Source organism: Vulpes lagopus, chromosome 16 (genome assembly GCF_018345385.1).
Source record: "Vulpes lagopus strain Blue_001 chromosome 16, ASM1834538v1, whole genome shotgun sequence".
NCBI lineage: Eukaryota > Metazoa > Chordata > Mammalia > Carnivora > Canidae > Vulpes > Vulpes lagopus.
Genome location: NC_054839.1, coordinates 33,766,702 through 33,794,507, shown reverse-complemented (window position 1 = coordinate 33,794,507; position 27,806 = coordinate 33,766,702). Strand labels below are relative to the sequence as shown.

General features: G+C 37.4%; 1 protein-coding gene across 3 annotated transcripts in view; it reads right to left on the bottom strand.

Annotated features, from left to right (window-relative positions):
- Nucleotides 1-27,806, bottom strand: part of KLF12 (Kruppel like factor 12) — a 429,166-nt gene that overhangs the window by 215,282 nt on the left and 186,078 nt on the right. For all 3 annotated transcript variants that reach the window (XM_041731038.1, XM_041731036.1, XM_041731037.1), the window contains exon 3: nt 21,829-21,918. Coding sequence is in view for 2 of the 3 variants with exons in the window: in XM_041731036.1 (XP_041586970.1) it covers nt 21,829-21,918 (90 nt within the window). In the remaining variant the exon portion in view is untranslated. The remainder of the gene's footprint in view (nt 1-21,828; nt 21,919-27,806) is intronic.

Sequence of the window (27,806 nt, the reverse complement as noted above, 5' to 3'; positions counted from 1 at the left end):
GAAATGAATCTGTTTTTTTAAAAAGCCTAAACTCCCTCTAGATTTAAAATTAAAATTATCTAAAATTAAAAATGGCCACACATCCTTGCCTTAATGGCCCAAATGATCGCGTTTGATTGTTGTACTTTGCTCATCTTCAGTTTCTAGCTACATCATTAACACAATACACCATACTGTCACGAATTAATCTTTAGCATCGCATCTGAATGCAACCCGAGTTCCAGGTACTGTAATCAATATGCCATGAAAAGCAAAATAACTCGCCAAGAATTTGCAATGTTGAAAAGCAAACATCTTCATTCCTTACCTAAGATGTGTTCTAGTATATCAGGATTGCACTCCAACAGACTTTGACAGATCCTTAGATTCTAAACCCTTTTCTGAGACAACCAACCTGACTGCCACTGTCAATTCTGTATCTCATACAAATCTTTCTCCCCTAAATTTCCTCATGATATGGCAAGGAAGGAAGTCCAGCCAGCAGCAGAAGTGACTGCAGATGCCACTGAGGGATTTCACTTTCAGGACAAACCCCGTTCTCCTTTCAGGAACTACACTGCTGGCATCTCTTCCCTTTCAAATTCAGCAAAATGAAAAGCAGTTTAAAAAGCCTGTTCTAAACACTATAGCACTGCCAATACTGTGAGAAGTGGTGTTTGTGCATACAAATTTATTTATGTATAAAATAACAATATAAATTTTATGAATATACATATATGCATATTTCTATTTATATTTTCTGTTTATATGTATACATTTTATACATAATCTGTATCACATATGCATAACTGTATACATATATGTATATTTAGTCTGTGAGTGTGTGTCTGGGCACACAGTACACATTTATTTTTAAAAATACAGTCTCCTAAGTGGAGGTGAGCTGCCTTATGGGCCAGGCATAGCAAGGTGTCATTCGAGGAAAATTTCAATCCTGTGTTCAATAAATAATTCAGATATTTAGTTAAGTCTCTCAACAAAAAACTAAAATGTGATTGTAATGCATCATCTACATTCTAAAATGCCCTGTTCCCCATCTTCAAAATTTGAAACACTTGGCAGATCTATCCCTTCCCACCCACCAAACTTAGCTATCTACCCAAACTTGTCAGAGCTTTTTTCTGGCTCTTGGACTCAATAACCCTACCCACCTCCCCATACCCTTTCAAAATCAATTATTCTCTCATTCAGCAACAGTTCTCTACCCTTTCCAGAACATATCCAAACACACTGGATTTCCTCTTGCCTTTTCACTTCTATCCTCACCACCATCCTCCAAAAGTCTCTCTACTGATCCAGATTCTGTGTAACAACCCACAAAAAGAAGCTGGCAAAAAAAAAAGAATATGAACACTTACACATTTATGTTTTCCTATCTCATATGTCTATCAGAAAATATGCTTAAGACAGCATTTTTTCATTATCTGAGAACATTCTGAAGTTCTGACATCAGATTGGACACTTATACATTCTGCGACTTCATTCCTCAACTGAAAATGTTATAAGAATCAGATGAAAACATATGTGCAGAATGACTACAAGTTTGCTAATCAACACTATTCTCACCTGGCCTCTTATCTCCTAACATAAACTCAAGTTTTTAGCTTGAAAAGTTTTAAACTAACTCAGGGACTTGAAAAGCACTTTCCCTAGAGATTAAATAGCACTCATATGCAAACCCATAAGGTAAGCTTTCTGGATACCATGTCTCTCAAAGCTATTTCAGTTGTCCTCTATACTGTATTCTCAGGACAAAAGAATAATCAAAAAAAAATTAAATCTCTATGATCACATCTACCAAGTTATGAAGATAAGAGGAGCTTCAGAATCTGTGGGCTTCCTCTTATGTGCCTAGAGGACCAATTATGTTTTTAACTGCAAGAAATCTTTTTTTTTGTTCATACGGAAGACATATGCTTTGAGCAGTGCAGAGACTCTGAGGACTTCTACACTACATGAAGTTGTTTTTTGGTACATAGTTTCCATTTAACTGAATGAATATATTGTCTAGTTTCTTTTTTAATATTTTATGTATTTATTCATGAGAGACACAGAGAGAGAGAGGCAGACACACAGACACAGGCAGAGGGAGAGAAGCAGGCTCCATGCAGGGAGCCCGATGTGGGACTCAATCCCGGGACTCCAGGACCACGCCCTGAGCAAAAGACAGATGCTCAACAGCTGAACCACCCAGGCATCCCTCCCTATTGTATAGTTTCAACTGCACTGTTTTCCATTTAAATTGCTATTACCTTTGAGGAGTAAAAACCTTTATATTCTATATATGCCAAAAATTACTTGATTCTTAGCAGCCCTCGCCTTAAAGATTTTACCTACTGAAGTGAAGGACAAAGTTGTGTTTGCATTTTTTTTTCCTTCAATGGTCTATGTTGGAAACCTATAGATACTCTCCTGGTGTCATAAATAGATCACTTGTGTATTGCAAATATACCACAGAACTGAAGATGAATTTCACATCTATGTATCCATAGAAAAGACCAATATAATCAAGAAGCTAGATTATTGTGTAAAAAGTTTTAAAATATTTGATTAACAAAGAGCTTGCCAGGGTTTTCCTCAATGATTTTAATTTTCCTAAAAATCCAGACAATAGCAGTACTGTTCTTGCCTCAAGATAATTTCAGCATGGCCTAATAAGACCACCAGTTAAAAAAAAAAAGACCACCAGTTAACCCATATCTCCAAAAAGTATTCATAAGTTAGGTCTCCTCTGTGGCTACACAATAAATCATTTGCTAGGGATTAGAAGCAAAATAGAGACTTAGACTATTAATAATTAAGTTTAATTTTAAGTTAATATTCAACTTTCACATATGTTCATCTTTGATTGCTAAGGAATGACAAAGGCAGATAAACTGCAAGAAATTAAAGACTGGGTTTTGGAAAGCAAGAGGGAAAGGGAAAGAAGGGAAGAGTGTGATATAAGTCTTGTCAGATCTTATAAAATTTGTTCCTTTGTTTTGTTGGAAAGAAGAGGGGCTGGATGTGATCCATCTTACAGTCAGGAGAAAGGCAGACTCTTCAGACTATCCACACCAGAGGGGACAGAATTAGGATTCTATGGAGCAATGCTATGACATCGTGTCACAGAAACATGAACACAGAATCTCAGATTTCTAGTCAGACTGAGTAAATTAAAATTAAACAAGCATTTGTTGAGAAACTACTTTATGCACTGTCATAGGTTCTGTGTAAGGCTTCATTCAGCTAACCCAAAAGACCCCCTAGTTTGAACTTAAAAATTTTTTTAAAAAAATTAGAAGCAGGTACTCTTCAGACAATTAGGAAAAAAAAAAAATTTACCCTAGAAAAATCGTATGCTAGGGCTCCTGATTGGCCAGGAGAGCACAGAGTGAATACTAACCCCAAGGCCTCCTCTGCAGGGTGGTTTTATGTGGCACCCAGCAGTCCCAGCGGCCCTGCTGCCAAGCCTTTCAGACGTGAACTCCCAATCCCACACCACAGAGTCACTGCAATAGCAAGTCTAATTCTGCACAAAAGATGTGGAATCTTTAGAGACATCATTTAAATGCCAATTTTCATGCTTCCTCTTCTAAGTTATGGCACTTATAACATCAATATTTTAAACAGTTCAAGTATTTTTTAACTTCTAAATGAGTCATTCACTCTCTTAGCAGAGAAGAGGTAAAATAAAATGTCAATGACTAAAATGTGAACTACTTCTTCAAAGATAGAGTTAAGTACATTTCTCATGATTCAATGGTAATTGGCTTAGAACTTGAAAATACAATGCCACACCTGACAATGGGAATTCACTGGGCTCCACAGGAATCCAAAGGCTGCCAGAGAAAGTGGGCCCAATACTATTCAAATTACACTTACTCCACCTCTTATGCAATTTCCTCACAACTCTTGAGTTTTAAATGAATTATTTGTGCCATTCAAAATTCACATTCATCTACTCATCAATTCTGGATATGACAACTGCTAAGATGTCTCCAGACTGCAGCATGCACGGCCTCCCCTGACTAGCACAGCACATCAGGGCAGATGGTCCCACAGAGTCACAGCTGCCACAGGAGGCCTTCCATTGTGCCAGGACAGAAGGGACCCTCTGTGGTTTAGACAGTAGCACCTCAGAAGGCACAGTCACAAGAAGCCTAGTGGGCCAGAACCTCAATCTGTATCAGTGGTTCTCAAAATGGTGGAAGCATGAAAATCACCTGGGGAATTTGCTTGACACCCAGGTTCCCTTTCCCTGTTTCCAAAGATTCCAGAGCAGGAACCCAGGAGATTTTGCGGCAACAGTCAGCAGAGCACACTCTGAAAAGTGCTACCTTCCATGCACCAGGTTTCCAAGTCCTGAGGTTAATAATACCCCCTCCCCACAAATCAACCCAGCTCACAATCTGATCTTCAATGTTAAGCAAGAACACCTGCATTCTCTGGCCATCCCTTAGAAGCAATGATCAAACCACACTACATCTGAGTAAAAACTTAATTTCTCAGTTTTCCAAATGTGAAAAATGATGATCACAATACATATTCTATTCCACCTCCTCAATGAATTGTTACAAACATCAAATAATAATGCACAAGACAGTACTCGGAAGCATGCATAGGATGGATAGTCACAAGACGTAAAATGGTACTCAGGTAGGGCATGCCCAACTCTTTAAATAATAAGATACATCGTACATATCAGAGTGTAAAATCCTAAAACTTGAATTTTACATATAATTTTCATGGTTCTCCTATGTCTATCTGTTCCACGTCCCTCTTCCCTCAATTTTTATTTTAATGAGTGAATAAATAACTAGGAACCAAAGATGATGTACAAGCATTAACTTATTTTGCAAAACTAATCAGACTAAATCACTTTCAACTCATCAAAGACATAGAACAAATGGTTTCATTTTAAGAACATGTCATTTCTCTGCTTGAATTACTCAAGTAGTAGCAGCTATGCAGAATCAGGCTAAATTCACTGCACATCTACAGTACCGAATGATTTCAGTAAAATAGGAGTGTCTCTAGACTCACACACCATTTTAAGACTCTGAGAACATGACAGAGCAGCACTCAAATAACTCTCTGGGTCCATAAAAATAATGGGCTCAAAGTAATCCCATGGATTATTCCCAGAGTGTTACACAGAATTACAATGGAATCACATTAGATAAATGAAATGGTATAAGGAATCTGAAAGGGTGTGAAGCATGAAACTCAAATTGTCTAACCACTTAACTATAACACAGATTTTATGTGAACAAATATCAATAATTCCAAATTTATCTAAATGAATTCTGGAACAGCAGAACAGGCTTGAAAATTCAGTACCACAGCGAAAAGTGGGGAATAGCACAAATGAGACGGCTGGAAGAGAAGTAGAGAAACCACTATGTTAGCTAAAGTGAGGAGAGCCCCAGAGACAACGGATCACCACTCCCCCAAAAACAGTACTACACCAACATTCTTCCTTCATATTATAAGTGACGGAGCTCTGTTGTCCAAATAAAAGGATTTACACCCTCTTTTACTCTGAAAAGTCTGCTGTCAAATGACAGCCTACATAGGGATAAGCCCCAGTCCCATCAGTGTTCTTCCACACTATCTCCACCTTTCCAAGATGCTCTTTTTCGTCCTCTCTATATTTGCTCTCCAAACTCTTACATCAAGACTCGGTTCCACTTCCATCCATATTATCAGGTCAGCATTTCCCTTTAATAAATATCCCACTAATAAATTCCCACTAATAAATATCACTTAAGTCTATGATGATTTCTAGGAATCTTGAGCTCTCCACAGCTCTACTGAATATCCTAAACTGTTTACAGTACATATCGGCACTTGAAATATGCATACAGTTAAACCCTTTAGCTGAAGGCTAAGCACAGGAAGGCCTAGGTTGTAATCCCACAACTGCCATTGATTATCTCTGGGCTCTAGGCAAGTGACTGCATTATTATGTTCCCAATTTTTCACGTGAAAAATGGTGATCACAATAGCTTATACCATCTTCTCACTACATTTATGCAAACATCAAACAATAACACATAATAAAGTATTCTGAATTATGCAGGGCATACATACAGTTGCAAGGTAGTACTTTGCCACCACTTTTCTTCACACTATGAACTCTGAAGAAGAAAATACATCTCTAACACCAATAAATCAAAGGTTAGATTAACCAAATTAGATTCAATCACTAATCAATATATTATTTCCATAAATATTTTTCATGAAACATGACAATTAAATAATGAGAATGATTTTTCAAGACCTGCAAAAATCAATGATTTCACATAATTATTTCACCTAGAATAATTCTACCATTTGTTAACTGGGAACTCAGTATTATAGAAAACATCTTTTTTTAAGTTCAAGCACAGCTGGTTCTGACACTCAGAAGCAGTTTGATCTTGGGAGAAGTTACTTAACCAGTGTTAATTACAGCTGGCCTCACTGGTGGAGATGATCACTATAGGATTACCAGGAGCGTTAGAGGAAATGGTATATATGACTAGACACACAGTGTCTGTGTCCTTAAATGTTACCCTTCATTGCTATTCCTATTAGAATATTTAATATTAGGATCATCTTTCAAATAAACTGCTGGGGATCCTTCACATTAGGCTACTGCCTACCTAGATTCCTAACAACTTGCACCATAAATGATTGTTTTGAGACTGAATTCACAAATGAATGTGCTTGAAATCAAACAGTTAATATACATAATGCAATTTGAGCTCAATTAAGTGCCAAATTAGATGGGTAGTAACTACAGGTTAATTCAATACAAGTGCAGAGAAGAGAGAGATCAATGGGAATATGCTTTATGGAAGAGAGATGCTGTCCTGGGACGTGCCGGAAAACCACCACCAAAATAAACTACAGGAAAAGAGAGGGTATGAAGATGAAGCAACAGCGAGCAGCTAGTAAATATTATATGTATTAACTCTTTTATCTTCCCAGAAACCCCACAAGGTAGGGACTGTTATAATCCCCATTTTATAGAAGAAGAAACTGAGAGAGAGAGAAATTAGCTTGCTCAGGTCACAGAAAAAAATGCTGGAGCCAGAACATAAATACAGCCAGACTAGCTCCAGAGTCCACGCACTTAACCAGAGAATGACTGAGCTAAGTCTCAACATATTTAAGCAGGAAAGTGAGTATACCTCACCATAGCAGCTGTAAACAACAGAATACACTCTGACTAGCTGAAGTGGAGAGAGAGAGATTTTTAAATATCAGCTCAGAAAAACGCTTGGTAGGTCAGAGAAGCATGCTTAAATCATACATAGCAATGAACAATGTGGGTGGAGGAAAGCCAAACCACATCACAAGGCTCTTCCAGTGAAAATACCACTGTTACTGTCTTCCAGCATTGGATGCCAGAGCATCTGTCACAACCTCCTGCAAAGAGCCAGACATTCCCGCCACTGCACTTACCCCAAAACAGTCTTCCCATAAGCGGGCAGCCTTGCATTGCTACCTTCTGCATCCCTCCAGTGCACGGTGCGACTGATGGGCAATAAGTCCAGATCCTAGCTTTAAGAATCTAGGAAGTGTAGGGGGTTTCTGTTTTTGTTATTTTTAAAGATTCTATTTCAGGGGGATTGGAATCACAGTATGGGAAACCAGCAAAAAAGTCAAGACGATAAACAAAAGATGTCAAGCAATCACAAAAGAACATTACACACTAAAGTTTTGATGAATAATGTCAGCTACATAAAGGAGGGTCAAATCATGAAGGTACCACTTCATTTCATTTGAAAACAATTTACTCTAACAAAGGCATAGATTTCTTAAAATAGCAAGTCGTTTTCCAAGACATAAAGATGATAATTTATGTAATTCGAAAACTACAGATATCAATTACTTGGTGGGGTTTTTTTTATATTTCAAAATGTTATAGCAAGACAATATATGTATCACTTTTCCTATAAGAAAAAGCAAAAGAAAGAAAAAAAAAGAAAAAGAAAAAGATATTAACTTAAGAAACCAGCCACATTATATAAGCTATTTTTGCCTCTCCTACTTCCCTTACTATTTTTGTTAAGGATCATTTTTTTCAAAACCAATGGAGACTTTTGAATGGTGGCAATATAACTATCCTTGTGGAAATAGAAATTTAAGATAAAATATTCACTAGAAAATAATTTTGTTTTGTTTTATGAAATAGAAACTTATTTTTAAACCATTACTCCTGGTACACCTGGGTGGCTCAGCAGTTTAGCGCCTGCCTTCGGCCCAGGGCGTGGATCCTGGAGTCACTGGATCAAGTCCCACATCGGGCTCCCTGCGTGGAGCCTGCTCCTCCCTCTGCCTGTGTCTCTGCCTCTCTCTCTGTCTCTCATGAATAAATAAATAAAACCTTAAAAAAAAACAAACCATTACCCCTTTAACAATCATGGCTATATATGTTTCTGAATAGCATTGCAAACGCCTTCTATAGTAACAAGTGTTTCTAGTTCTTTATGTTTAAGCAATGTTAGCTAATATGAGATACAGTACCTCTGAATTAAGCCCAAGAATAAAGAACCAAAGACACTTATTTTTAAATGTGAATTATAAAGGCAGGATATAACAACACAATATCAATATATATTATGTTTATTGGATATTCATACAGATTGACTACCATTTTTAATTGATCATAGTTTTTTTTAATATATTGTTGTTGTTTTAATTTTTATTTATTTATGATAGTCACACACAGAGAGAGAGAGAGAGAGGCAGAGACATAGGCAGAGGGGGAAGCAGGCTCCATGCACCAGGAGCCTGACGTGGGATTCGATCCCGGGTCGCCAGGATCGTGCCCTGGGCCAAAGGCAGGCGCTAAACCGCTGCGCCACCCAGGGTTCCCTGATCATAGAGTTTTATTTTGAAAAAGTATAACTTTGTAGCATCATTAAGTTGTTTTTTCAAGATCTATGTGAATAAGTAGCCATATATTTTACTTTACACATGCCATTATCATATACATATCTCATTTTATATCATTAAATTAAGAAGAAATTCAGACTGCAATAACTGCAAGAGCAGTTACTTTTTATTGCTTACTTAATACACAGTACACTCTGTTAAGCCTTATCTATACAATTTCATTTATTCTAGCTGAATTCTATACCCCTTACTATACCTGAATTTAAATATAGGAAAATGTTTCACATTCTTCTCAAAAACATTTCTGTAGTTTAAAAACCCTGCAAAGAAATGTGAATATACCTAAGAATAATCCAAGGAGGACAGATTAAGGCAACATCTCCACTTACATTTATAGAATGTCAATGTGCGAATCAGAAGCCACTGTGGCAAATAAAATTTGGTGGAAGATGAGAGCAAATGACAGCATACAGTCATGCAACGAGAACAGAGAGAACTGTTCTGCAAAGAGAGAACTGTCTTTGTATCTAATTTAGGACTCAATAAAACAATAGACATTAAGGATTTTGACATATTATTCATATTTATTTATCACAGTTAAATTGATGATGTTAATGAAAATCATTTTCCCTCACAAAATGGTTGAGGATAAAAAGCTGACATTTCCAACAATGTAAGTTTTTATTGTAGTGCCTGGTTGGCTCACTAGGTAGAGCTTGCAATTCTTGACCTCGGAGTAATGAGTTCCAGCCCCACGATGGGGGTAGAGCTTACTTAAAAAATTTCAAAACAAAAATTAAAAAATTAGTTTTCATTGAGTACAATATTGACTGGAGGAAAACATGTCTTGTACATGAGAATTACATGTTACATGTATAAGGGTCTAAAAAACAATGTCCAGTCAGGTCCCTAAAATGTGTCAGCAGCCACTGTTCATAGAAAATACTTCAACTCAAATGCTTCGCCTCTTTGTTTTTTAAGCAAATACAATGATATATTGATGATCCATTTTTAAATGGTCTGAATATTCATCTTTATATGAAATTTATGACAAGATGTGAAGCAACCCAGGAGACTTATTTTACCTCGTTATAGCTGACTTAGACAAAAGGACGCTATTGGTTTGAAACCTACAATTATGTTAATTTCTTTTAAGGTGAAAACAAAAAAAAAGTATATACCTGAGATTTTTTTTTAAAAGAGAAGAACCTAAGAAAAGTATATTCCTTCTCTTAATTTTAAAGAATAATAAGTTTGTCTTATTTACCAGATATAGGCTTTAAGAGTATGTACTTTCAATCCTAATGGCTTTATGGAAAAAGTTACAAGAGTACAGCAATGAAACTGAAATTTGAGAGTTGAAAACAGAATTGATCAGGGGAACTTTAAGTCATCAGAACATCAAAGTTCATTTATTTATTTATTTTCAAGATTTTATTTATTTATTCATGAGAGACACATAGAGAGAGAGACAGAGACACAGGCAGGGGCAGAAGCAAGCTTCATGCAGGGAACCCAATATGGGACTCAATCCCAGGAGTCTGGGATCATGCAGTGAACCAAAGGCAGACACTGAACTGCTGAGCCACCCAGGTGTCCCCAGAGTTCATTTATGATTGACAAGAAGTAGATACGTTTTTACTAAGGAAATATCTTCTGACAATATTCCCTTCTGACAAGAAAAGGGACTAACCAGTGGATCAGAGACAGACTCATTTTTCCATAGGCCACAGACATGTCCAGTCAGCAAGACAGTAAATTGATGAAACTTTCCACCAGGTGGAATGTGCCTCAGTATCAAAGTATGCATTGTCCTCAGTGATGACTCTGACATAATTTGTAAAGCAATAAAAAAAGCAACTGTTGACATATTTATGTTGTTACATATTTATAAAATTCTGGGCTCTCAAGATACTATGACAGAGACCAAGAAGTTTTCTAGGAGAATCTGATATGTGGTGTCAGCTCTGCTCAATTAGATTTCCAAAACTGACAGACACACAGTAAAATACAATTTTGTCCACATGATGACCAGGGAATATTTCTGCAATTTCTACCTACTGTTAAATAACTGCAAACATTATTTTATATTAACACAAACATATTAAAACACCTGGGTGGTTCAGTGGTTGAGCATCTGCCTTTGGCTCAGGTTGTGATCCCGGGGTCCTGGGACTGAGTCCCGCATCAGGCTTCCTGCAGGGAGCCTGCTTCTCTATGTCTTTGCCCCTCTCTCTGTGTGTCTCTTATAAATAAATAAAATCTTTAAAAAAAAAATAAAACAACGTTATGCAGTAAAAATGTTTTTTAATCCTATGCTATTAAGATGAAAGAGAAATCCAAGAGTTCATTCTTATTGCACAGTACGAGAATAGCCACTGAACTTCTATAGATAAATTTGCATTTATTGGCATGCTAAACTAAAACATTCTGTAAGACCCTCTTAATGTTAGACTGGGAGTTATTTTATATCAGACGGTTTGCAATGTCCTAGTTATAACAGCTATCAAAATTGATCAACAAAGAAATCTTGCAATAGTGGATAGATTCTGATTCACAGACTTCAGTTCTCTCCGTTACTTAGTGGTGGTGTGACCTTGACATACAATACCTCTGCGATTTTCCTCAGTAATGGAGGCGACATTACATATACTCCAGGGTTTACTTAGGTACAAGAGCATTTAGGGCTGTTACGTCCTCTTAATAAATTGATCCTCTTATCATTATGAAATGTTCCACTTTATCTCAGGTTATATTCCTTGTTCTGAAGTTATTTGGTCTAATATTAAAACAGGGACACAGGGATCCCTGGGTGGCGCAGCGGTTTGGCACCTGCCTTTGGCCCAGGGCATGATCCTGGAGACCCGGGATCGAATCCCACATCGGGCTCCTGGTGCGTGGAGCCTGCTTCTCCCTCTGCCTATGTCTCTGCCTCTGTGTGTGTGTGTGTGTGTGTGTGTGTGTGTGTGTGACTATCATAAATAAATAAAAATTTTAAAAAAACAAAATAAAAAATAAAACTGGGACACAGTTTTCTTTTTGCTGTTGTGATTTAGGGTATATATATCTTTTTCTATCCTATTACTTTGTTTGCTCAAAACAATGTTTAGTATAAATTAATTATGTTCCTGGAAGAAAATAATTTGAACGATTAACAGCTTTTATTTCAAGGTAATGTGATCATGCTTTTTCTTTTCTTCTTGAAAGGTTTTCTTATATGTTTAAATTTTTTAATAATAAAAATGTTGTCAGACATAAGAATTCTAGCGTCTTATCTGGAAAAGGACAAACCTTGTCCACAATCAACATGACAGGGATGACTACACCCAAATGACCTCAGGTTTCACAAAAAACTTTTTCCTCTGGAGTCAGAAGGATGTTGTTAAAACCAACATTTATTTAAGAAGTATGTACTGTAAGTAAAAACGGGGCCATTTATTCACACATGGTTGCTGCTATAACAAGCTGGCTTTTTAAAAAGTTGCGTCCCATGAAGGCCATTTGAAATGATTTCTGTTGAAGTCTTCCGCTAGCCACTCAGTTCAATAATCCATACAAGCTTTCTGGTACAGTTATGAATCATCAGTTCTCTGGATTTTAATTTTTTTTTAAGATTTTACCCATTTATTCATGAGAGAGACACACAGAGAGGCAGAGACACAGGCAGGGGGAGAAGCAGGCTCCATGCAGGGAGCCTGACGTGGGACTCAATCCCGGGTCTCCAGGATCACGCCCTGGGCTAAAGGCGGCACTAAACCACTAAGCCACCGGGGCTGCCCTCTGGATTTTAAACTTATTCTTCGTTTTAATTGAGGTAATGAATACAAAATATAAAATTTACCTGCAACCATTTTTACATGTGCAGATCAGCAATGTTAACCACATTCGCATTACTGTTAACAGATCTTTCTTCATCTTGCAAAACTGAAACTCTGCACCAGCAAACAACTGTCCACATCCCAGTCCACCAAACCCCTAACCCACCAAACCCCTAACAAACACCATTCTTTTTTCTGTTTCATGATTTTGACTATTCTCAATTCTGTTCTGTTCTTACTTTGTACCTGTATCTTTATATTTAAAGAGAACATCTTACAGATGGCATGTAATTAGGTCTTGCTTTTATTTCCAAGCTGACAATCTATCTTTTAAATGGAATGCTTGAACTCTTTCCCTTTCACACAATTATCAACACATAGTGTTTAAATGTACCAACTCGCTCTTTGTTTTCTATTTCTCCTATCTGTTCTTTGTTCATCTTTCCTCTTTTCTGCCTTCATTCAGGTGAAATTGATTATTTTTAAAAACGCTTCCAGTTCATTTCCACCATTAGTTTATTAACTACATTGGGTGTTTTACTGTGTGTGTGTGTATGTGTGGTTGCTCTAGGATTTACAGTGTATACCTTTAACTTAACACCATCTACCTTCAAATAATACCGTAGCCAATGGTATACTTCCCTCCATGCTCCCATTGTCTCCGAGATACAGCTGTTGCTCATTTTCAACCAATATGTTATAAACTCCATAATATGTTATTATTGTTTGCTTTGCACAATTTTCTTTTAAAAAGATTTTTTAGAACTTTTATATTTGCCTAGGTACTTACCATTTTGAGTGCTCTTCACTTCCTTGGATAGATCCAGATTTCTATCTAATGTCCTTTTCTTTTACCCAAGGAGTTCTTTCTTCTGTCTTAACATGGTATCTAGTAAGAAGTCTGATTTTTGCTCCTTTGTATATCAGACATATTCCTCCCTTCTCTGTTGGCTGCTTTTAAAACTATTCTTCATTACCTGTTTCCAGCAATTTGATTATTTTATGCTTTGGTGTGTCTGTATGCTGCTTCGGGCTACTTGAATTTCTCGAATACATGGGTTTTTTTTCCTATTTGGGTTATGTCCAGCCATTATTTCTTCAAACAATTTTTTTGACCTGCCCTAGCCTTACAGTTCAATTGTACATATGTTAGACTACTTGAGATTGTTACACAGATCATGGAGGCTTTGCTCATTTTCTCAAGTCTTTTTTTCTATCTGGTCAATCCAATCAACTATGATCAGTTGCCAGACAGTGGAACTTTCACATTATTGAAGGTGAGATCTTATTGTGTCTTCCTCTAGAGTGTTGGATTTTGCTCTGGCATAATTAAGTAACTTGCAGGTCTGTGTGACCCTTTCAGGATTTGCCTCTCATGTCCATTATGGCAAGACCCGGCCCAGAATACTGTGGGACTAATTCAGCCCCATTACTAAAGCCATGGCCCTTCTGAGACCTCGACCAAATGCCCCCAAGTACAAATGCATCTCTCCATTCTGGTCTGTGTGAACTGTATGTGAGCTCTAAGAATTGTTCCCTGAGGGGGTCCTGGGTGGCTCAGTCAGTTGAGCATCTGACTTCAGTTCAAGTCATGATCTGAGGGCCCTGGGATCCAGCTCGGAGTCAAGCTCTGCACTCAGCTTGGAGTATGCTTGCCCCTCCCCCCACTAGTGTGCACGTCCATGCACACAAGCTCTAATAAATAAAATCTTAAAAAAATAAAAAAAAAAACTGTTCCACCCATTGCCTTCCTTATTCTTTCCTTGCTTTCCTCCACACACAGCCAAACCCTTCCAAGGGGACCACTTTCAGAATCTCTGGCACTCTCTCTGTACAACTCCTTCCTCTCTGTTATTGTTCCCCTTAAAAACCAGTTGCCTTGACTTCTCCCAAATTCCAATCCCTACCTGCCTAACTCAGTGCCTGCTAAGCCCCATTTGGGTTCTTTCCCGCTGCTTTACTTTAAAGCAGAAGGCTAAGGCCCTCGTAAAGTTCACATCCTTTCCTACCCCATTCCCAAGAATCACAGTCCTTTACTGCCTGTTGTTCAATATGTAAAAACATCTCATCTATTTTGTCTGGTTTTCTAGTTGTTTATGGTAAGAAGTCAATTCCCCTAGTGGTCAGAAGCCAAAGTCCTCCAAGGGTTAAATAAGCTATCATCACAGGTATAAACTATGAGCTAGTATGCAAATAATAGCACGCGAAAACACATCTAGATAAAGAGCAACACCTGCCTCACAATCCAGGTTTTGTTTCTGAAATTCCACCACGAAGACAAGTCCACAAAGGAGAACACAACTGTGCATAAACTAAAATATTTTGGAGAGGTTAATTTTCTCCAACTTGAAAATTTCCAAATTACTCAGAGACTCAGAGCATGAAACCTCTTTAAGAAGGGTTCCTTTTTACAAAGTACTGACCCTATAAAAATGCAAATGACTCCAGAAAGAATAGCACTTCACATTTTCCTCAATTAAGCAGACTCCAGTTAGAAGCAGTCATTGGTGGGTACCGGTGGGTACCAGGAGCCATCACAGCACAGAGAGTTGGGAGTGTCTGGGTTGCGAGTGGAGGAGAATTAAGTTGAAGGAGAAAGCACATTGCTAACGGGAAAAAAGGAGGGCAGAATTATCAACTTCATAGCTTTGCCCAGGGCAGCCCCCAAGGGAAAGGATTTGTCTGCCTGCTATATTTCCCTTGGGTACTATCTGTAATTACTATCACAGCTCATTGATTTTCAATTCTTTCTATTAATACATTTATTGGCCATTCTGACATTATTAAAATCAGTCCAACTCTGCTTCTTTAGTGGAGGATAGCTCTTCCTTAAAATGAGTTTCACAAGTATAGATATTTTTTCCTGCTTTTTTTTTTTAAATGGTCTTTTCGTATTAGGAATAACATAGCTTCAGCATATGTTTCCCTTTGAAGCCCAGTAGTGACATGTAAAGATTTCACTACAGATCAAAAGATCTCAAGCAGTGGGTCATCAGAGAATATTAAATGATAAGCAAATTCTTATGTCTAAGATAATTCTACCAATTTACTAACTATGCTGGCTCCTGTTCCACAGTAGGGGAGGTAATAATGAGCCTCCGTTAAAAGGGTAATGCATGTGGCATTTTTACAATGCCTTTTCTACTCTTCTGATAAAGTCATTAAAGTAACACTGTCTTGCTAAGCTTTTACACACAGATATATATTAAACCTTTTATGTTAAACTAAACATAACAGTTTACTGAGGAAAAGAAAAAGGTTTGTTGTTGGGGTATTTTTTTCCCCCCTCTCTCTCTCTAAAGCTACTAAATTTTAATATAACTGCCTGTCTTAAACATTCCATAGAATATGTCTAGGTTCAGGTACCATCTTCCACCTGTCTCTATTTCTTTACTAAGCCTGAAGATTGGGGTCTTTTCCAAACTAGCACCTGTCTTAAAATCCTCAATATTCTACCGTCTGGCACAGGCTCTCACTTACAATAAATAGCATCTGAATCACTATTTATTGAGCCCAGTCCAGCTATAAGCTCCTTGCACTGAGACAATGAGGAATAATGAGAAGCGTAAAGCGAGAGCTCCACACTACAGGAAGGTACCATATAGTTGACTTAAAGGTGCTAGTCTGTCCTTTGTGATACAGAAATGCCTCCACCACCTTGTTATGAATGTCCTGCAGAATGGTTTGCAAAAGTTACTGCAAGCTGCCTCTAGGAACAGGACCACTGCTCCCTTCTGTCCTACCTCTGAAATTAGGGAGCTCATAGGGATCTATGAGCTAGTAAACCATGGAGGATACAATTAAACCCTCCTCCTGCCATACCCACACCCTTCCGGACTGCACAGCTGTGGTAAAGAGGCATCTGGGGCGCCTGAGTGGCTCAGTGGTTGAGCAGCTGCCTTTGGCTCAGGGCAGGATTCTGGGATCCTGGGATCAAGTACGGCATCAGGCTCCTCACGGGGAGCCGCTTCTCCCTCTGCCTGTGTCTCTACCTCTCTCTATCTCTCATGAATAAATAAAATCTTTAAAAAATAAACATAAAAAAAGAGGCATCGGGCTTTAATTCCCAACATAATACATAATACATAAGGGTCTTTTACAATCCAGGTACTGAATGCTAGGAATACTTAAAATTGGCAAAACACCTAACGTCTTCCTCTCTCTCTACGCTACTTTTGCTACCACTCTACCTATAGGCTCACAGGTCAGAATTGCACCTGCCCCTCCAGGGGAAGGGAGTGGACGGGTAACCACAGTCTGGACCACTGCTGTGGCAGGTGGAGTTATTCAGGTCAGCTCCTTTCCCCATAGACTAAGAGAACAGTGAGAGTGGCTGAGTGATGCATGTTTCCTTCAGGACTCCCATTGGCACCCATGCACTGATGTATTCTTCTATTTTGACTGAGAGAGCTTCTTTTCTTGTTTAAACATTTTACTTTCAAGAATTTCAAACACATACAAAATGAGACACAATGGTTATAGAGCCTCTGGGTACTGGCTACATGTGGCTTTAATAATGACGGACTCCTGGTCAGTCTTATCTTTCTCCCCATCCATTCTGTCCTCCCATCTCACTTTGCAGCAAATCCCAGACACCTAATCACTTCACCTGCAAATATATCAATAAGCATTTCTGAAGTATACAAACTCAGAACTCCTTTTTTTAAAAAACTGTGGCCAAATACCACTATCACATCAAAATAGGATGCAATTTTTGTATTAATATAATCATTGATTTCTGGCTTCATTATTCCATTTTTTGTGATAAAATCTAATAAGAATTTGAAATATTTCTCCAGATATGCTTAAATAAAAATTAAAATGAAAAAATAAGGGTTAGAATTTGAGATTTACCTTAAATGATAAATTAACCCAGATGTTTAATCTCTGCTAACTACAATATGAGAACTGCAGCTACAGAAACTGAAGCAATTGGGCTCTTTTTATTCCTGCTTTTTTCAAAGGAAAAATATTTATTCAGCAGTCACCATATGCAGGCAGGCTCTTAGGATGCTGGACGGTTCACTTCACTTCCTAGGAGTGAAGAAATAGGTGGATAGAGACCAACAGGACACATACAGGTGGCCCCTGGCAGAGAGAGTATCTGAACTTGGGTCTGTCACTTTTTAAAGTGACAGCATTTCTACCTGCATACACAGGTAACCTCCCTGTCATATGATTGTTAAACTCATCATGGGAAATGCTTTTTCTCGCTCTTGGCTCATTATCATAATCAAAGAATGTCAGATGGAACTTGGGCCAGCCTCTAACACCCCCACTATACAGATGAGGACATAGAGGCCTAGAGTTATGAAGTAACTTCCTAGTGCCACAGAAGCCAGTAAACTGTAAGACCAGGAACAAAATCACATTTTATGTTTTTGAGACAGTACCCTTTCTCTGTTACCGCCTTATCTCTGGGTGGAATCGTTCCAGTCCTCTTCTTCCTGCTTTAGTTCTTTGCTTAATAACATGTTAGAACATCCAACGGCTGACGGCATTTGGGAAGCTCTTGTAACAGCAGGACACAAGCACCAAAGGTCACAGTCAAAGTCACTTCAATACTCCTTGCTGAGCCCCTGAAGTGTATCACAAGAGCACATGCCCTTCCCATGGACTGCTTAGCAGCATGTGCTGTATTACCGACAAGCCTGAAGAAAACTGAAGTCACGTTTCAAGAGACTACAATAATGATCTACTTAGATATCCTAAACTAAGGATGCAGAAGCCACAGAGTTGGTGTCGACATGCCACTATACCCAGTTCACACGGCGACAGGCTGAAGCCTATGCCATCAATGAGAATGTATGTTTCCAGTATTTCCAATTTTTATTTTTTTGTTCACAACCCTATGAAGTAGACAGAGCAGGTTTATAATGAGCTATTGACTGGCTTCATGTTTGTTTGTTTGTTTACCATGCCAGTTATAATGCCCAGACGAGTGAATGACCACTGACCATGTGCCAGGACCTACAAGAAAAATACAAGAAATACTTCTTGTCCTCTAAGAGCTGACAATCTGATTGATGAGATATGATCACATTCACACGCCATAAAACCATGAAGAGAATGAGGCAAGGCAGCCAGAACTTTTCAGAGAAGAGAGAAAGCAGAGTAGCTAACCTAGACCCATCCCACAGTCTATCTTCCAGCTCTGAAATGTGGTCATCTGGTCCTGAATTCCTTAGAAGGGTGGGGGGATATGTATAGACCAGCTGGCGGCGGAAGACCTAAGGGACTATTTATAGCCAGAAGGGGAGAAGGAACATATGCCTTCATGGTGCACTGAAAACCTGAGGTCCATGGAAAGTAGTGTATCTTTACAATACTGCCTGGGGCCTGAAAGGCACACTAAATTTTTCTTCCCCTAGAGACTGGACATTTAATGTCTATGTCTTAAAAACAGTCTTGAAATCTGGTTTTCCAAAGTGATTACAGAATCCAATCCTTGACATCAAGCTCAGGCTTTCCCATTCATTGTTGTGACGCAGATTCATTTCTTTCTTTTCTTTTTTTTTTCTTCAGATTCATTTCTTAACTTTGTGTTCACTGTTACTAATATCTTTTTCAGAAGCCCATGATCACATGTGATTATTTTAATTTCACCAATGTTTACACTGTATTAAAAAAAAAAATCCTCATCCAGCTTTTACCAGGAAATGAGGAAAGAGTCCTATAAGACGTAAATAAAGGAATCTTTAGAATTCTAGTATTTCTTATCTAAAATAGTTCTGGTTCTGAAATGATACCGCATATCACCCATCCTATTATCCCCAATTAAAAACTCCAGTAAAACAACCAAAAATGAAGTTCACTAAAAGTCTAGATTTATCCCTAATTTTAAAGAAGAATTGATTTGAAGTATTATAAATGATTAAATACAAATTATTGTACTCCATAAATAATTAGGTCATAATACATTTCATTAAACACAGGGCTACTTCTCTTGAAGCTTCACTATAAAAGAGAACAAAATTATATCTACCATGTATTTAAGAAGTATATACAAAGCCAAGGAAAAGAATAAAATCAAGTTTCTACTTCCCTTCAACATACACAATCTAAATTAGGGTTAAAATACTAACAACAGCTCCATTCACAAGGAGGAAAATTGATTTTAATAAATAAGCATTAAGTAAAACCTATGAACCTACCATTTTTCCTATCCCTATTTGAGGGCAGTAAATATTTTCTATAGATCATGTGGCATGACGTTCTTAGTTACAATGCAAACCCCCTGGGAATATTGGCTTTTTGTATGTGTGTGTGCGTGCATCTAAATACTTCATGCAAACCTTACTTTCAAACTGCATATTACAGTAAAGGAGAAAGAAGTATCATGATATCATCAAAGATTCCCAGAGCTGGTGACAACAGTGCACCATCCTGGTTCTGACTAGTGACCCAAATAGTAGTCTCTGGCTTCTGTACTTCCTCCAACATGCATGACTTGAGTGGATTTACTGCTATTCAAGTTGAAGAACATTTCGTAAAACAAAAGCAACAACGTGGAATATACCACTTTTTCATTTTTCCATCAGCGTGTGATGGTGATGCTATGTGATGAGATGCTATGGTCTGTGCAGTGTGTTCAACTTAAACACAGGGTGTGTAGAAATTTATTTTATGAAACTGATACTTACACACTTAGATTAAGAAAACAGAAATTCCAAAGAAATAAAACTAATCCTTCCTGTGTTAGGTTCAACAGCAAAGGTAAAAACTGTATGATTTGGAAGACAGAATTTAACCTGAGTCATACTAGAAAATCCAGGTGAACACAAGACTTTTTCTGAAGCTTTGTCTACAACAAACAAATAATATTAGTCCCTGCCACATGGTCTTTTCCACCACAATGCTCCACTGCCTAAGTTTTAGGTTGAACCTAATGTGAGTCGGTCATTATGTCATGCATAGAACAGGGAGGGTGTATTATTGGTTGTCATACCCCACAAAGTTCACTGCAGAGTTACAATAATCAACACTGAATATAAACTTTCAGACACAGGCTTACAGTGAAGAAGAGACATATACACTGCTACATATCACACCCTGACATATATATTACTCAGGAAGGGGGAAGTTATTGGAAAAACCCTCTACATGCTACATCTGAATTCATGCCCTAAGTTCCTCATTATGAAGTCCTTTTAATACATCAGCATCCTAACCCCTTGAATGGGGTCCCACGTGAACTCATGCATAGATTTTTACAAGTTAAATTTGATTTACTTTTAAAATTTCTTCCAGTTAGTCAATTACTAAACATTGCCTATGTTTTGCTTCTTTTGGTAAGAGATACATTAATAAGATAAAGATTAAATATTTACTTAATTTATCCCTTCCTTAGTCCTCTGTACCGCCTCAGTGGTGTGGTGATGAGTAACAGAGGTAGGCAGTGTGCTCTTAGGCACACAAGCAGTGCTTTCTCACTTAAATCTAAAACATGGTGAGCCAATGCTGCAAGCAGTCATATTGCCCTTATTATAATTTTAACTACTGAAGCTAAAAATGTTAATAATTATAAAATCACCTATGTCCTTTTAAAAAAGAAATCTAGCTTCATATTTTCACTAGCCATATGTTAATTTGTCCATTTTGCTATGTATTTATAAATTTAAGTCCCCTTTCGCTTTAGGTCTATTTCAAACTCACTGACCTAAATTGCATCATCTGTCCTCTAGTCCTCATGGCATAAAAAAGGGTAGATGCAAATGTCAAAAGAGAATCAATCCAACAAACAGTAACATTCCCGTACCTGTACTCTGTAATTTCCTAAGAAAGAAATAAGCCGTTTGGGCATGGATGTTATATTCCTATCTTTTTTTCTTTTTTAATAATTTCTCTTTTCTTTGGATTTATATTAGCTTTTCAAAACATTCACTAACTTCAATAAAACCATATGGCTCTTATAAGGTCACTGTGCCTTCCTAGTTTCAGGAAGTTCTCTTTTCCAAGGTAGTAATATTGGAGGCTGCAAATGGATGAGAACCAATCAGTCTCAGATGATCTTGACTCCTGACTGGAGTGAAAAGCACAGGCCAGTGAAAATCAGAAGTGTTCTGCAAACGTCAAGATGCTCTGGAAAGGACTGCCACTATCATAAAGAGAAAAGGATGGGGCACCATTGGAAACTCACCCCTTGTTCAGATTCCAAAAGCTCTGTTTTGACTCTGACCGACGGCATCCCATCAAGCATTAACATTCTGTTCTCAAACGTGTTGATATTCTGAGAACAAAAAGAGAGAGGGAAAGTCAGCTGTAAAGCATTCACATGAGGACATCTGGTAGAGTCTTCCTTCATAGTAAGTAGTACATTTAGTACTGCTAACCTAATTTTTAACAATGAAGTATAATTAAATGAGAATATCAGCATAACCAATTATGCCCCTCTTCTGAACTATCATTTGAAATAATGACCAAGAAGTTGAATTAATCAGTCTGATTCTCTGACCTCTGGGTTGGAGGTCAGACTATAATAAACTGGAATAAAGAAACCTTAACATTAATTTACATGGGGCTGGAACAATTCATCACACTTTTGCAATACTGGAAGGAAGCAGACGGATGTTTCCTTCGTCCTTAGCTCTGGGGGTTGTATGTGTGCAGAAATCCACAAAGGAGGAAATAGATTTTAAAAATGACTATATGCTCATATTAGCGTCAAAGGCTAAATAATTTGAAAAACAAGAAAATATAATTCTAGACACTGAATTTTGGTACAGCAATTCATATCAGATGAAAATTTCTATAGATCAACCCCAAGCATCTACTTCAAAAGCAACTAATATAAATTTTGGATTGAGAGTGAATTTTTAAGCTCAGGTCTCAACCCAAAAATAAATAACAATTTGTGTTCTGTTTTGGTATATGTTTGGGTGAATTCACCACTTCTTGAAAGGAGAACCTTATTTCTACTGTGACTCAGTAGAATTTCAAACCATATTTACAAACAGGCTAAATCAAGGTTGTTTTTCTACTAATTTTCACTGCTTTGGGGATTTTCTAAAGTCAATAACCTATGAAGGGAATCCTAAAGACATTCAACATTGCTTGCTTCAGACCAAAATCATGTTTTAAAACATGTTTAATGTCAACTTTACATTCATCTACTGACCATACTAAGAAACTGAAGTCTAAATTTGAGATTTTATAATGTTTCCTTTGCTCCATCATAGAATGCACATGACTCTAAAGTGGTGTCATTAAAAGAAAGAGTGACCTGTTTCTAAATATCTTGCCCACCTCTGATGACAAAGGTTAATAGCATTTCTAAATCTTCAGGGTTTGCCTCTCACATAGTTGCTTTTCTTTCAAATGGTTAAATAAAAACAACTCCCACCTCGACAAATCATAAACGTTTTTATTACCAAATAATACCAACAGAGTGCAGTATAGTAAAGCTCTAATTATCTCTATTTCTTGCCACTCTTTTTTAAGAAAAATAAGAAATAAAATTTATAGGGCCTCTTATCACAAATATTTGCTCTGAGACATCAACAAGAAGAAAAGGCAAATTTACTCTAGAGCTAACTAATGAGCATTTAAAAATTCCATACTACCTAGTCTATTAGGTAATAAAAAGAAGAAAAACTACTGTCATGTTCTTTTCTTAGAAATATGCGATATTATTAAAACTGACAGGATGCATTTTTTTAAATTTGTGCTTTTGACTTATCCATATTTTTTAGGCATTTTGCATCCTAATGGCTTAGAGCAGAAAGAACGATGGTATCCCTGGCAAGCTCAGTTAATTTGTTCCAAGCTTTAAATCCTTTCATGGAGGCTGGTGAGTTGTTTACACATCAGGCATGGATCTCAATTCCTAATGTGTCACTTGCTTCCATGGTTGGAAGCAGCCAGCTTGGCTTGCAACCACCCAGTTTCAAGAAAGCCTTCCTGCAGCCGGCCAGCCCTCAATGCCCCTGCCCTTCACAGCAGCCAGAAATCTACCCTAACAAAGCATCCCGTAGGCTGTTTGGTTGGTAGACAATGAAGAATGAGTTGATATTGCTTGCTACCCCGGAGGAGGTCTTGCCCAGACGAAAAGGGAAGATGCCTTGCAAAGGCAGGGAAAAGACAAAGAGCGATTCTGGAAAGACAGGTTTAATGAACTGTTGGAATCTGATTAGAGGCTAATGTCCCTTTTAGTGCTTTGTACCAATTTACAGCTGATATACTTTAACCATTTTCCTCACAGGCTGTGATAAACTCATTAGTTTAAAAAATGCAAGCTAACCAGAGTCTTTGAAGTTAAAAACTGATAAATCGTGAAAACCTGACTAGGCCCATGTTCCATTTAGCACATTTAAATATCACTGTATTTTCATGATTTTTTTATTGTTATTCTTGTATAACTCCACATGTGTTAAAGACAGGATTGTACATTTTCATTTCCTATAAAAGTAGAAAAATAAAACACATCTCTAGAGTTTAAGAAATTAAGTTTTCGCTGGAAATATTTCTTTTTCCATGGTTTCCCAGGATCACTCACCATCCAGGTGTTATTCATAACACCATGAATAACAATGTTCACAGCTAAGAAACCAATCCTTAACTATAAAATTCAACTAGTGCAGATTCAATTTGTATATAAGCCTAAAAGCAATACTATAAGTATATACAGAGCATATTAATCTCTACATTCATGATTCTAACCCTGTTTAGTATAAACATAAGCACTGAGCATCACACTGTATTCCAGACCATCCAGGAAAGGATATGGGTTTAATGGAGCACATGGTACAGCATTGAGGATATAGTTCCTAGAACAAAATATCGATAGATTTCTCTAAGCTAAAATCAGATACATAGGATCTCAGCTGACTATACACTTTAAATATGTAATAAACTCTAATAATTTGAAATTGCTGTCAAACATATCTCGTCATGATCTTAATCAAAACACATTTGCTGTGGAATCAATAGCTCAATTGATTCCCAAGGGGTAAATAAAATTACAGTCATCAATTTTAGTAACATCGTGTTCTTTGTATATTTATGTTGTAATAAACCTTTTGATATTATACAACTCTATATAATTTACATGTGTATGTATATATTCATATACACAGGTACACACACATGTATACACTTACAATACTTGTTTCATATGAGTACATTTTATTAATTAAAGCAAAAGTTACCATCAGATTTATTAACTGGCTGTTGATCAATTACATGTACACTGAGAATTGTACTCTGGACTTTCCTGTTTGCCAAATAAGATTTGGCAACACAGAAGTCCAGCTGATAGAGCTCTCCTAGTCAAAACCAGGACAAGTACAACCTTCGATGAAACTAACATCTGAAAATATTTTGAATGGAATGTGCGGGAAGCATAGGGACACATGATCAATGATCATCTCAGGAAAACAGAATAGAGGGTGTGACTTTCTCATGGCAACTACTAGAATTAGTCCTCCTATTCCCAAAATGCAAGTCTTTTCTTCGCCCTCCTCCGGACTGTGGGTCATCAGTTCCTTGGAGAAAACACAACTGTTTTATCATAACTCCAAAATTTGTGCTGAAATACAAGAGAATCAGTGAGTTCACCTTACTTTATATAGGTAAGGTTCAACAAACCTAAGAAATTAGAATTACAGGCAGCCACCAGTTTCAGATATCTATCACTATACAACAAATCACATTGTAGCATAAAAAAAATCATTTTATTATCTTGGTAACAAACACAGTAATACTTAATATTTGCATGTTTATTAAGGGTCAGACCTTGTACTAAAGGGATACTCATTTAGTCCTTAGAGCAACCCAAGAAGTCAATGCTATATTCTCTGAAGATATCTGAGACACAGGAGGTTAAATTGTCTGAGGTCTCAAGATTACAAAGGGGTAGTGTTCCATACTAACTCTCTCTCCTTCTCCCTCATCCTTCCTCTTTCTTTCTCCTCCCCCCTACCCCAATCAACCCCTCCCCAACTCTCTCTCTCTCCCTCTCGCTCTTTCTCGCTCTTCTTCTCTCAGGAACTCTGGAATCTCATTTAACAGCTCCTCTCAGAACTGAGCTGATTTAGTGAGTGAATTGAATATGCAACTTCTGGTCACTGGGGAGTTGTTAGTGTTGCTCTGGTCACTGGGAGTGTCAACATTTTGGGGAATATCCGTAAGAGGTCAAATAAGTCCATGGTTTCAAACCTATTTCCTTTATTTTTCCTTTAAGTTAAACTTTCAACATATTTTCTTGGCTTGATAAGATTATGCATTCTTTCCTAGAAATATCTCATTAATTTAGTAAGTCAATCCCATCCTGATTTCAATATCCAGAAAAATCTATAGTAATCTCATTCGCCACCCAGTGTTTTAAAAATATTCATATACCTTTGATGGCTCATTCAATATTTTTACAATAGTTTCGTGTACTTGGATGGTAGAGGAACACTATCTTCTACATTTGATACTCAAGAGATACATCTGGGCATCACATTTATTATCTCTTAGATTAAGTATAAAAGCAGAATTTCTTAGCTCTAGCTCACATATCCTCCCAATGATCAATTTGGTATAAGGTATATGCATAATCAAAGTACCTCAAACAGTACAAAATAAATATCAGTAATAATTTGCCATCCTGTCCCAGCCTTTCATTTTCCATTGCTGTGTAGCATGAGAGAGAGGATAGCACATCAATGACCATATTGGCAGAACTAAGAGCTAAACAAGAGCCCTATTACAACTCTCAACTTAAATCCCCTTCAGTGCTTTCAATGATCCACATATACAGTATTCTGCAATATCTGTCTTCAGTCTTAAAAGTCTTCTACGCTGGAAGGCAGAGGAGTGAGGGGATAGGTAATTGGGGATGAGCACTGGGTATTATATAAGACTGAGGAATCACTGACCTCTACCTCTGAAATCAATAATATATGTTAATTAACTGAATTTAAATAAAAATGTTTTTTAAAAAAACTCTTCCATAAATACCTCACCTGGAAACACGGAATTATGTCTCTCATAGGGGCTGGTAAAATTTTGCGTACCACGAGGCAACTTATATTTTCCTGATAGCAAGGATCATTCTGTTTCCTATGTTGGCAAGTGCTACATTACCCCAACAATGCCGTTCACACTGATATTTTAGAAATGTCATCTGAGATTCCAAATAATACTCTCCACCTCAGCATTCATAATACAAAGTGGAATAGAATGTTATTTTTGTCATTCATTTTCTGAAGAACTGCACACTGGGGGTTGTGAGTTAGCCAAATCTCTCCATACATACGCAGTGAGGGTCTCTGCTATACCAAAGTCCCCTCATTCCGTTCATGCCACATCCGTGAACCATGAGGCACTGCCGCAAATGACAGGGGCAAGCCAAAGACTGAACAACAGAAACCAGGTTAAGAAAAAAAAAATTGGACAAATTGTGGTTAAGAGTAGTGCCAACCCACCACCAATCAAACGCCAGAGAGGGAGGGCAAAGCTTCAATTCAGCTGGGCAGGTGTTAACACTTTAGGGCATTTCAGGGAGAGCACTATCTTGCCAGAGCAGGTAGTAGGCTGTCAGGATGAGCGAACACGTATTCTTGATGTCACGTAAAGGTAAAAGAATTATTCAGCCATAAAAAAGGAAGGAAATCTTGCCATTTACAACAACATGGATAAACCTGGAGGATATTATGCTAAATAAGTCGGAGAAAGACAAAAATCAAACAAATTTGCTTACATGTGGAATGTAAAAAAAAAAAAAAAAAGCCAAAAATTGAGCTTACAGATACTGAGAACAGACTGGTGATTGCCAGAGGCAAGATATATATATGTTGTGTAATGGGAAGGTGGTCAAGAGGTACAGACTTCCACTTACAGAACAAAGTAATTCTGGGGATGTAATGCACAGCATGGTGACCATAGTTAATAATTCTGTATTGTGTATTTGAAGACTGCTAAGAGAATGGATGTCAGAAAAAATTTTCCTATGCAAGATGATGGATGCTAACTAGACCCACTGTGATCATTTCACAATAGATACAAATATTGAATCATTAATATTATACACCTGAAACTAACATAAGGTTATATGTCAACTGTATCTCAATAAATAAATAAAGATAAGAGAGAAGTGAATTCAGTCCTGGAAAAAGAGGCCAGAAATCAGACCCT